Below are 13196 nucleotides of genomic sequence, written 5' to 3'. Positions count from 1 at the left end.
CGTGCCGTCGACGGCGAGGTCATTAGAGACGTACATCTAGCAGGACGAAAGTTGGATGAAAAGGCGGAGGGGACTTGAGGAGCAAAAATCGAGTGTGGAATTGTTTTAAAAACCCTAAAATTCGATTTAATTGATTTGTGGAAACCATTCCAACACTGCATGAAGCGATTTAGGAAAGCCATAGAATCTGAATGGTCGGACAAAAATCTGAGTGCAGCTCCTTCCAAACGTGAATCCATGCTGTTAACCATAGCTCACCTCTCTCAGACGCTCAAGATGCGTTTTCTGAGAAGTTCCCCATGCACATGGAAAGTACTCGTGCTCGGCCAGCTAGAACCGCGGGTTGTGTCTGCTACACAACCCGCCAAAGTCATTTACCTGTGAAACTCTGTGTACCGTCAATGCTTGAAGGTCGACGACTCTAAACATTCCGTGCAGAACTTGAGAAAAGAGGAAACAAGAAATGCATTCACAGCTGCGCATGCGGGCAACCTACAACTGTAGAATAGAAAGGTAACATCGAAGTCTTGTGCAGGACTGGGACTCGAACCCGGATTTCCCGCTTGTCACGAGCGGTCGCCTTAACCATTTCGGCTATCCGCGCACGGAGTCCCGGTCCGGTACAAATTTTTGACGGTGTCATTCCATTTTACAGTTGGAAGCTGCCAGAATGCGCATTTGCCAATACATTTCCTGTATTTTATAACATCTGTAGTCGCCGAAGTGCCATGCCTGCCCGAAGGAACTTTGCATAGTACTTCTTACAAAAACAGGCATTGCGACATTGTAAAAATGTAATCATTTCCTTGAAACAGTTCACGTTAAGGCATGCAGTACTTACAGACTCATACTTCCCAAAGTAGCAGTTACTGTGTTGTCGTACATCCCTCCTTTTGTCGCCATTGATGTGTAAATGTGGAATTTCAGTGAAGTGATTAAAACAAAGCGGAATGGAACAGTACGCGCACATGGCAAGAACAACATGCGGACATGCTCCTTCCTTATCGGTATAACATCACCGCAGTAGTCCAGTTCCAAAAGTCAAAGTAATGGATGACATTCTCCAGGTCTTTGCAAAGAGCTGTTACAATCCGTCTCTGTTTTACTCACTTCATTCAAACTCTGCATCTACATGATAAGTAAGGGAAAGCCAAAAATCAAAGATACTTACAAGTATATATATATATATATATATATATATACACTCCTGGAAATGGAAAAAAGAACACATTGACACCGGTGTGTCAGACCCACCATACTTGCTCCGGACACTGCGAGAGGGCTGTACAATCAATGATCACACGCACGGCACAGCGGACACACCAGGAACCGCGGTGTCGGCCGTCGAATGGCGCTAGCTGCGCAGCATTTGTGCACCGCCGCCGTCAGTGTCAGCCAGTTTGCCGTGGCATACGGAGCTCCATCGCAGTCTTTAACACTGGTAGCGTGCCGCGACAGCGTGGACGTGAACCGTATGTGCAGTTGACGGACTTTGAGCGAGGGCGTATAGTGGGCATGCGGGAGGCCGGGTGGACGTACCGCCGAATTGCTCAACACGTGGGGCGTGAGGTCTCCACAGTACATCGATGTTGTCGCCAGTGGTCGGCGGAAGGTGCACGTGATCGTCGACCTGGGACCGGACCGCAGCGACGCACGGATGCACGCCAAGACCGTAGGATCCTACGCAGTGCCGTAGGGGACCGCACCGCCACTTCCCAGCGAATTAGGGACACTGTTGCTCCTGGGGTATCGGCGAGGACCATTCGCAACCGTCTCCATGAAGCTGGGCTACGGTCCCGCACACCGTTAGGCCGTCTTCCGCTCACGCCCCAACATCGTGCAGCCCGCCTCCAGTGGTGTCGCGACAGGCGTGAATGGAGGGACGAATGGAGACGTGTCGTCTTCAGCGATGAGAGTCGCTTCTGCCTTGGTGCCAATGATGGTCGTATGCGTGTTTGGCGCCGTGCAGGTGAGCGCCACAATCAGGACTGCATACGACCGAGGCACACAGGGCCAACACCCGGCATCATGGTGTGGGGAGCGATCTCCTACACTGGCCGTACACCACTGGTGATCGTCGAGGGGACACTGAATAGTGCACGGTACATCCAAACCGTCATCGAACCCATCGTTCTACCATTCCTAGACCGGCAAGGGAACTTGCTGTTCCAACAGGACAATGCACGTCCGCATGTATCCCGTGCCACCCAACGTGCTCTAGAAGGTGTAAGTCAACTACCCTGGCCAGCAAGATCTCCGGATCTGTCCCCCATTGAGCATGTTTGGGACTGGATGAAGCGTCGTCTCACGCGGTCTGCACGTCCAGCACGAACGCTGGTCCAACTGAGGCGCCAGGTGGAAATGGCATGGCAAGCCGTTCCACAGGACTACATCCAGCATCTCTACGATCGTCTCCATGGGAGAATAGCAGCCTGCATTGCTGCGAAAGGTGGATATACACTGTACTAGTGCCGACATTGTGCATGCACTGTTGCCTGTGTCTATGTGCCTGTGGTTCTGTCAGTGTGATCAAGTGATGTATCTGACCCCAGGAATGTGTCAATAAAGTTTCCCCTTCCTGGGACAATGAATTCACGGTGTTCTTATTTCAATTTCCAGGAGTGTATATATATATATATATATATATATATAACATTAAATTGTAATGTTATGTGAAGAATGGAAGCAGATGACCGTAAGGAAAGAAGAAATTTAATTAAAAATGTAAATTAGTAAAAAAAGCTTTTTACTTTGAAAAATGTATCTCTGTGAGCATACATGTGTTAACACATGAGTACATTACCTGGATAAATGATTAACTTTTTTCTAAATAATACCTCGTTTATGATTGAATCTGCTGGTCACAATTGTTTGTTCCACGCTGTTTTCTCAGCGACTTCTGCGTGTACGGTCTTCAGACTAATTAACATTTAGTCATCGATTGCACCCAAGTGCAGAATTGTATTGATAACTGATCTTGCTGGGTGGTGCTACCGACAAATCTCCTTGTTGTAAAATTATTTTTATTCGGGTTTACTCGTTCGAAGTCTGTTAGTTTCCTTGCCAGTGTCAGTACAGGGGGCGAAGTAATTGCGACACTTCTCTTGTATTCGTGGGGATTGCGATGAAACCGCAGCCTAGACAAAGTTTCCTTTGTTCCCTCAGTCATTTCAGTCGAGTCCTATAGTAGTTCTTGGTATACACCTTCCTTCCGACTCTAATGGAGTCAGTGTGGTAATTATACCAAATTCTGATAACACTTATTTTAGAGGAGTCAGTTTATATATGATATTCAACATCAAAGTTTTTAAAATTAAATATTTAAAGTCCCACATCCTGGTTTCGCCTCAAGTGAATATCGAAAATTACGAAAAACCTGCCGGCCGCGGTGGTCTAGTGGTTCTAGGCGCGCAGTCCGGAACCGCGGGACTGCTACGGTCGCAGCTTCGAATCCTGCCTCGGGAATGGATGTGTGTGGTGTCCTTAGGTTAGTTAGGTTTAAGTAGTTCTAAGTTCTAGGGGACTGATGACCACAGAAGTTAAGTCCCATAGTGCTCAGAGCCATTTGAACCATTTTGAACGAAAAACCTAAACAAGAACAGCAGGACAGGGAGCTGCAGTTTCTCTGAATCGCTGTTTTCTCTTGTTCTCTCTCGACTCAAATATAGCTGGAATCGCTGCGATGGCCGATATTTATCAGATGTGGATCGGCCGATTACATACCTTGTCTCATGTCACGGAATGTGCGGCCCCTCCCGCCGGAGGTTCGAGTCCTTCCTCGGGCATGGGTGTGTCTGTTGTTCTTAGTATAAGTTAGTTTAAGTTACTTTAAGTAGTGTGCAAGTCTAGGGACCGATGACCTAAGCAGTTTGGTCCCTTAGCATTTCACACACGTTTGAACATTTTGCCATACCCTGTCTCACGAATGGAGTAGGTCAGAAGGCCGGTAGCACTGAAATGTGTCACAAGCTTAACTTAAAAGTGTGCGGACAGATGGGACGCGTGAGCCGGAATAGACAAAAAGGATTCATTTAATTGAAATATTTACAGCTAGTAAAGTTCCGTGGCGACTTATAGCAACAAGCGCCAAGCGAATCGGGACAGGTAGCATGAACATATGGCAGCGATAGTGTGTTGGCTGGCGTCACACGTGAGACGTGTTAACAAAGAGGACTTCAGCGTTAGCCGGTCAGTTACGCCGTCAGTGACTTATCCCAGAACAGACTGTTAAAGTAGGGTGCAGACCTGAAAGCGCTTGCAGTGTCTTGCGAACGAAGGGGTGAAATGAAAAAAATAATTTGCAAATCTTCGTTAAGTTGGCTTTAAAAAGTCCATATCTTCATTAGCTGGCTTACATTCGTTCTCAGGCTATAAATTAGCTCAAGTTTACGGTTTCTTTCATTGATTTAATTAGACCTCATTCAACATGATGTTTTTCGCTCTCTCCCTCTTGAGTTTAAGTGAGTTTATGCAGGTTGACTTATCACTTAGGAGACTCATTAATTAAGGATGAACCGTGCTCAAACTGCAGATCCTTCCTTTAAGTTACTTCCAACTCTTTTAGAAGGAAACCACAGAGTATCCCTCCTTCCCCGCCAGTCTTGTCGCTCAGCCATGGCCCAATGATCAGTACCGTTTACGTCTTTGCCCTCAAATGCAGATGCGTGCGCCTGACAGGTAGGCTGCCCTGCGCATCAATGTCTGGAGTGCTCTATTATATACGCATGTGTACCCGGTCGTTAATTCACAGCGAAACGTTTTGACAGATTTTTTCTTTTTTTGTATTCATACCAAATACTGAAATTTCGAAGTTTCAGTCCCATTATTTGCTCAGCATAATGTATCAAGGGCGTGTCATGGTCCAAGAAGAGACCCCGCTGCCGCTGTCTACGATCAGGGAAGCTGTGTCTCCCGCGAGACGCTGCTGTCGGTGACGGTGGACGTGGCGCAATTTCCTCAGCAACTATATTTTTGAAATTAATTTCAGACAGATTAGATGCCATGCTTACCATCTAAACCTTTCCGCTTATTGCCACAAACCGACCCTGAAGATCTGGGGAGAAAAGCTAAAACGATAATACGTACAAGGTATGAAACTTGCAACTTCATGCCAGAATAAACACATTGGTGTCCAGAGGAACAACGTAAATATTCAGAAATGAATTAAATACACTGAAATGAGATGAATGGTTCGACGAGGATGAAATCTACGACTATGGAAAGACATGAAATCATAACGGCGCAAACTGTTCAGATGTGCTGAACTTGTAATGAACACTTTGCTGACGACTGAAAATTTGTGTCGGACTGGAATTCGAACCTGGATTTCCTGTGTTTCGCGAACAGCTGTCATAAACACTATCTGGGTCCAAACCAGGTTTGACTCAAACTGATTGTCGCTGATGTTTGGGGCTTCCGGTCACGCGGTTTTAGGACCACGTGATTTGAACGTAATCCTGCTTCAGTTCATGTAGGGCTGAAAGAAGTGGCTGAAAGGAGACATTTTGCTTTGAAATAAAGTACAGGGTTATTACAAATGATTGAAGCGATTTCACAGCTCTACAATAACTTTATTATTTGAGATATTTTCACAATGCTTTGCACACACATACAAAAACTCAAAAAGTTTTTTTAGGCATTCACAAATGTTCGATATGTGCCCCTTTAGTGATTCGGCAGACATCAAGCCGATAATCAAGTTCCTCCCACACTCGGCACAGCATGTCCCCATCAATGAGTTCGAAAGCATCGTTGATGCGAGCTCGCAGTTCTGCCACGTTTCTTGGTAGAGGAGGTTCAAACACTGAATCTTTCACATAACCCCACAGAAAGAAATCGCATGGGGTTAAGTTGGGAGAGCGTGGAGGCCATGACATGAATTGCTGATCATGATCTCCACCACGACCGATCCATCGGTTTTCCAATCTCCTGTTTAAGAAATGCCGAACATCATGATGGAAGTGCGGTGGAGCACCATCCTGTTGAAAGATGAAGTCGGCGCTGTCTCCAGTTGTGGCATGAGCCAATTTTCCAGCATGTCCAAATACACGTGTCCTGTAACCTTTTTTTCGCAGAAGAAAAAGGGTCCGTAAACTTTAAACCGTGAGATTGCACAAAACACGTTAACTTTTGGTGAATTGCGAATTTGCTGCACGAATGCGTGAGGATTCTCTACCGTCCAGATTCGCACATTGTGTTTGTTCACTTCACCATTAAGAAAAAATGTTGCTTCATCACTGAAAACAAGTTTCGCGCTGAACGCATCCTCTTCCATGAGCTGTTGCAACCGCGCCGAAAATTCAAAACGTTTGACTTTGTCATCGGGTGTCAGGGCTTGTAGCAATTGTAAACGGTAAGGCTTCTGCTTTAGCCTTTTCCGTAAGATTTTCCAAACCGTCGGCTGTGGTACGTTTAGCTCCCTGCTTGCTTTATTCGTCGACTTCCGCGGGCTACGCGTGAAACTTGTCCGCACGCGTTCAACCGTTTCTTCGCTCACTGCAGGCCGACCCGTTGATTTCCCCGTACAGAGGCATCCAGAATCTTTAAACTGCGCATACCATCGCCGAATGGAGTTAGCAGTTGGTGGATATTTGTTGAACTTCGTCCTGAAGTGTCGTTGCACTGTTATGACTGACTGATGTGAGTGCATTTCAAGCACGACATACGCTTTCTCGGCTCCTGTCGCCGTTTTGTCTCACTGCGCTCTCGAGCGCTCTGGCGGCAGAAACCTGAAGTGCGGCTTCAGCCGAACAAAACTTTATGAGTTTTTCTACGTATCTGTAGTGTGTCGTGACCATATGTCAATGAATGGAGCTACAGTGAATTTATGAAATCGCTTCAATCATTTGTAATAGCCCTGTACAGTGTCACATGGATTTACAAGCTATTCAAGATAAAAGCCTTCACTGTTATCCTCGCCTACTTACCCCGACAAACATATACGCAAAAGAGACCTGGTGCCACAGCGAAGGTTCAAAGAGGAGAAAATTTTTTAAAGAAATACAAGCGAGAGTAAGAACAGGGATTATTGCCTCGTCGATGACGAGGTTATTAGAGAGCTCAGATCCGATATGGAAGGAACAGGAAATCAGCCAGACCATTTTCAGAGGAGCCATCCTGGCAGTACTGGATGTGTCCTGAAGAAACCACAGAAATTTTAAATCTGGATCGTTGGATGTGGGTTATGCGACTCCTCGGAAGGTGCAGAAACCGCAGATGTTTGTGAATAAATACCAAGAAATTATCAGATCGTAAAAGAAGAAAATAAGATGTACTCTAAGAAACGTATAAAAATTTTGGTAAACACATCTCTTAGGTTCAATTACTGTCACTTGTAGTTCTGAAAGTGAATGTAAGAAGACAGTAACATTTAATAGAACTGATATGTTGAAATATAACTCATTTTAGTGAATCAGAATGTGTATTATCCAATGCTGTAAGTCAAGATAAACTGTCTGGTAACAGTAATAAAGCTGTAAGGGATCCCTTGAAGCTGAATTGAATCAAGCGGAAGAGACTAAGAGGCATGGTCTTACGAAATTTTGGAAGAATCTGCTTGTAAGAACTCAGCTGAACCACACTACTGTGAATAAGGTTACTTCATTAATTCTCCAGTTCACCGAACATCTCTGTGTTGACCTTAGGTAGGAGCCAGTGGTAAGCATAGTAATTAATCATTGAATTTTCGTTTGCACCATGCTCACCCCATGAAGAAACAACAGTTTTCTCCACTGACACAGATAAAATATATTTCGTGCACTTTTAAGGAATTAGCTCAGCATATATTGAAATTATGTTGGGAAACTGAGATACTTAGGTGGCCAGGCTCTGATTTGAACCGTGCTCCATGCTGTACAAATCGGCTACGAAGGACAGACTCCGACCTAAGTAGGGGTTTAAAATATGCGCAACATTCATTTGTTCAGGACGCAGCGAAAACTTTCTCTCGTAATATTTATAAGTTCAGTGCAGATTTCCTTCTTTGTCTTCTTTACACAATTAGAAATTGCTGTTCAATAACTGAACTTACGTTACGACACGATGTACACCTATCTATAAGATCCGATATACTCCCCAAGACGGCAGATCCTACTGCTTGTGTAGCACATGACGTTAATCAATGTGCTTCGTTATTGGGATAACTGATGCCGGCTAGTTTTCAGTTCATTAACGCCCTCTGAAACTCTTTACTACAATATGTTATAGACTTCTGATTTGTACTGTTTTTCTGCTTTCAAGACTGTGTTTGCTGATGTTGTTGTTTCTGTTATAGGTCTGTCGAGAGGAGAACAATGGTTTTGCAGAGGGCTGCTTTGACTCTCCTGCTGGCTGTACTTCTTGCTGCGAAATCAGAAGGTACTTAGACATGTAGTGAGCTGTCAATATGATTTTTGTAATAATTCCTACTGTTCTTTGCAATTATACTTCCCATCATAGGATAATGCAGCCGTCGTCGAGGAGGAAGGCTCACTTTAAGCAAGATAAACGAAATGAACGCCACTTTTATAAATAACAGCGTTCGAAACACGATGCGGTCACTTATGTTTTCTTTAAGACTATTGAACGAGGGCTGTATACTGATCCTACCCGCTCATCTTACTGAACCAATTCTGTACTTTGGACATAGAAGTTATAACACTAACTTGCCGTGAAACAAGCTAATGCTACCCTCTGAGAGGATTTGGAAGACTGACCCCGCGAGTGTCTAATGGACAATGCTATCGGACTATAATTTTGAATATGTTGAATTTAAGAGAAAAAACTAAACGTACTTTAACCTTGGGAGTTAATGAAAGCTTTCAATAAACATTTTCTTTTTATGAACATACACGTATTATAATAATTTAACATTTTAACAAATCATTTTCCTTTTTCATATATACATTATAAAGCTCTAATTTTCCTGCCACAAAACAAGGACTTTAAATAACAAAGAATACGCGCTCCATAATTGAAGATACCCAGTTACATGATATAAATCTACTTCTAATCGACATAAGTGTTACAAAGTCTTCGCTAAATTAAAGTTTCATTCCTTTTATTACTGCTGAATTCTTAGATACTAAAGTATGTTTACACACTTTCTTGAATGGATTGGGCTCTTGTTGGTGTCGAATAACGATGTTGTTGCATCAGTACGGTACGGATTTCCGATAACAATCTGCATTCAGTAATTTTTGACACGCGCTTGTAATTATGACCGTTCCAGATATTTGTGTCATTTGTACACAGCTTCGGTAGTACAACAACTCCGTCGTAACCCGACGTCAGTCGCAATATACTCGTTCTGAATCTCGTAATCAGATTGGAGACGACGTGGGAGTATAGGTCATGTGCCTCTAGCACACGAGTGGTCACGTGAAGGGGTGAGACGGCGATAGGGCTAGGCTAAGAATGTTTAGTTCTCTGGAGACTAGGATATCAGGCTACGGAGGCAGATATTGTATTAATAAGAAACAGAGGCCATGGGTTGACTTTTGATCGGCTTTTAAAGCTTTTTCAAGTGTGTAGATGAACCTGCTGAAGAGCACAAATACTGATTTATCATTTGAGTCCCACTAAGTGTAAAACACAAACGAGGCTTGTAGCGTCACACTGTTATTAAATGCTCCAACCAACTACCTACAACACTGTTAGGAGTAGGATGCACTCAGTAACGTCTGGAGATGATATTGAAACTATGAATCATGAAAGGTGTTAGTTTACATTGATCTGATCGAACCCTTCATTTACACGTCAAAATTGAAGTGACAACCAGAAATAGGTACAAATAGGCAAATCCACAGTCTACGTACGCACATAAGCAAGTTTTAAAAGTCTGTTTTAGCGTAAAAGCGTAATTGGGTATAATTCTCAGTCACATTATTCCTGCTGTCGGCTGGTGGTCATCTGAGGCGCTGGTTTCGGTGGGCGTCAGGGTCGAAGTTTGCTGCTGGAACTCTGCCCTGCTTGTCGAGTGGAGGCCTCTAGAGTGCGTCCTAGACATGTTGCGACAAACTTCGAGGGGTTGTAGAAGGTGTCTTGAGGAACAAATAGAGAATAGCAACCAGCGTCCGGAAAAGTCATCCAACGACGCTACAGAGCGTCGAAGTTAGACGCGCCGGCGCTGGCGCTTCCCCTTCGGCAGCAAACGTGACTTTGTACGCCGACAGACAACAAGCGGAACGTCTCGCAATGTTGTTTGCTATTCGCTAATCGCGACTGGTTGCTACAATCACTAATGGAGAAGATAGTGCGACTACCTGCAGCGTACACACACTTTTTTTCTATGAATGCGATGCTCTGTTGCCTCGGTAGATGATGGTTTCACATATGGGTTTCCACCTGCTGTTTATTTTTCTCCTGTATGCCGAAAACATTGGACCATATGAGATTTTAGAGGTTTCCAAGAGGGTTGCCACAGAGGCAACAAAATATCGCATTCATGGGAAACAATGCCTGTGTACGTAGCACCTAGCTACATCTTTTCCAGTGGCGGTCACGGCAATCAGTTACGATCACTGAATAACAAACAACATTGAGAGACGTTCTGCCTACGGTCCGTCAGTGTAAAATGCCACCTTTGCTGCCGAAGGTGTGGTCCAGTGGCAGGCGCCGGTGCCTACAATTTTGATGCTCTGCAGTGTCGTTGTATGAAGTTTCTGGATACGGGTTCCTATCCTCGATTTGTTCCGCAAAACACCCTCTACTACTCGATGAAGTATTCGGAGTATTTCTGGGATACCCAGTATGAACTGCGTTTGGGCCTTATTGCTTACAGATATTGCCTGATTGTGTCGCCTTTTGCCTTCAATATGCAGTCAGCGAGCGTGAAATCAGCTATTTTCTAATGCTTATGACCTCATATCGAAGAGTCGAAAGCGATTGGCATTGTATGTCTCCGTGTAAGTTACAACGCTTATTACTATTATTAGTACTTAGATGAATTCATTTTTTATTTTTCTGGCAAACCTTCATGACTCGGTCATTACACTGCGACAAAATACTCCGTCTTCAGGCCACGAGTGGCCTACCGTGACCATCCGACCGCCGTGTCATCCTGCGTGGAGGATGCGGATAGGAGGGGCGTGGGGTCAGCACACCGCTCTCTAGACCAAATACAGTATACTGATTATTAGTATTACAACAAACGCTTACTAGCGAACAATCAAAGAAGTCACTACCTGTTAGTCGTTGATACGTGACAGATCTTACGGTTTTAGGTCGAATGATAAGGTACGGCTACGATCCAGTTTCCCAAAAGAAGCAAAATGGGTGCTTATATCATTGCTCTCTGATAATTGTGCTTCGCAGTTTGATTGTAAATGGAGATCCACCACCCGCAGCGAGCAACTTGTTACTAATATCTAATAAAGAAAAATTTAATCATAGTGTACACGTTTCCAAGAGCTTTCCCAGACTATTTTTTTGAAATTTAGTTGCGTACACTTCCAGATAGTCAGTATCCGACAAAAAACCCAACCCTCGTCACACTACTGTAGTTTATTCCTGAGAGTTTCAAAGTCGCAGTGAGAACAAAACTCTTACATCTGCACTTAACTGATGCGTGATAGTTCGCAAGAGATCTGTGAAGGGCGTGAGATGAAACAGCGTCTCTCGAGATATCTCTGGACTGCCTATTGACAATACTGCGTTTAGATTTTCTGGCGAGGTTGATAACTGCCTTGAGGAGTGCTGAGGTGAGAAGTGAAATAACCTCACAAGATCATCTTCACCTCACATCGAGTTTGGTGATTTTAATACCGAACCACCCTCCTACTGTCGGAAGAAATAGAAACATTTGTCCAAGCAAAATAATTATGTGTTTTACAACTACCGAAACTCTCCAAAGAACGACAGTAAGCCGTACTGCGACAAAGGTGCAACGAGCGAGATGAGCAAATACTGAGACCAGTGAACGAGTGCGCTGGACTATCACTCAGGGCATTCAACCTCTCTGAGAACAATAATGAGTGCGTAGTGTTGCTGATAACTATAAGGGAGAAGGGAGAGGATGTAGCCTAGCGTCAGAACATAACCTTCTTCTCTCCAGTAACACCAGGGGCATAGCCAAACTTTGCGCACTCATTCGGCGCCATGACTGTGCAGAGTTTTAGAATCTTAAGCAGTAGAATGGTGCAAGATCCGGATCAGGAACTATATATTAGCACCCATTCTCCCTTTGGAGAATTCTTTCCACCAGCAAGATTCGAAATAGCCTCTTTCTGACCTAACGCTACTGCACCAACGTCGAATTAACGGCGAGTAATGGGGAGGATAGTTCAGTCGCATAACCAGACTATCAGTTTTAATAATACTTTTCCTGCAAGAGAAATACGATGTCTCTCTGTCGACCGAATCCCACGTTAGACTGTAGTTCCGCTGGTAACTGACTAGGATAAGCTGAATTTCAGGTCGTAAAAAATCAAGCTTGAATCCTTTATTTGGCTACTGAGAAACAGCTTTTGCTTCTACGCGAATAACTCAAAATTACCTAATGGAATTTGCTTTTCAGCTATTGATCTAATTGATTACACCTTGGTCGAAGACTCCTGATGACAATGCCCACAGATACACGAAACTCATTTCCACGTAGTCTTCCAAGGAATTCTACGGGCATCAACGCATTGAAGCACGAGCTTTTAGCCTTTTAATATGATAATTGGCATTTTAGTCCTTGCAGATCATCTCCCTTTACACTAGCGCCTCCTGCGGCGACTACGTACTCGTATTATACATTTCCTCTTTATATTGTTTGATGAGTTACTTCAAAATCGTGCAACGGTTACATAAAATTGATGAAGTACAAATTTAACTGACACACTAATTAATGAAGATTCCTGCTTCAGTTTACACGTAACATACATAAAAATGTATCCTGACTATTAGTGTGTGCCAGAATTACTCTCTGAAATTATTAAAGTAGAGATAAGCTGCATTTATTTTCTGACCATGCCGTGGCTCACACAGAAGTGATGCGTTTGACCTCTTTCTTTGCCGTGCCTCCTAAAAAGGCATTGTTGGACCTGAGCGATAAACTTCGTATTACCTTATGGGATACGTTACATTGATATCCTGTACAATTACTGTAATATGTAAGACTACTGTACCATTACGTACTGAAATGTTTGTAGTCCACAATGATGATAATTGACCTCATAAAGGCTTTACTTTTATATTTTCCAAATTATTTGGACCCATATGCTACAGATTATTTG

General features: G+C 43.8%; 1 protein-coding gene across 1 annotated transcript in view; it reads left to right on the top strand.

Annotated features, from left to right (window-relative positions):
• Nucleotides 1-13196, top strand: part of LOC126184887 (venom protease-like) — a 237912-nt gene that overhangs the window by 175286 nt on the left and 49430 nt on the right. Inside the window, exon 2 of the mRNA XM_049927519.1 lies at nt 8273-8355. Within this exon, the coding sequence (XP_049783476.1) occupies nt 8292-8355 (64 nt within the window). The 5' untranslated portion in view covers nt 8273-8291. The remainder of the gene's footprint in view (nt 1-8272; nt 8356-13196) is intronic.

The sequence above is a fragment of the Schistocerca cancellata genome, chromosome 1, assembly GCF_023864275.1.
Source record: "Schistocerca cancellata isolate TAMUIC-IGC-003103 chromosome 1, iqSchCanc2.1, whole genome shotgun sequence".
In the NCBI taxonomy this organism is placed as follows: domain Eukaryota; kingdom Metazoa; phylum Arthropoda; class Insecta; order Orthoptera; family Acrididae; genus Schistocerca; species Schistocerca cancellata.
The sequence above is the reverse complement of the archived record's forward strand: the minus strand, read 5'-3'. Positions and strand labels throughout refer to the sequence as shown.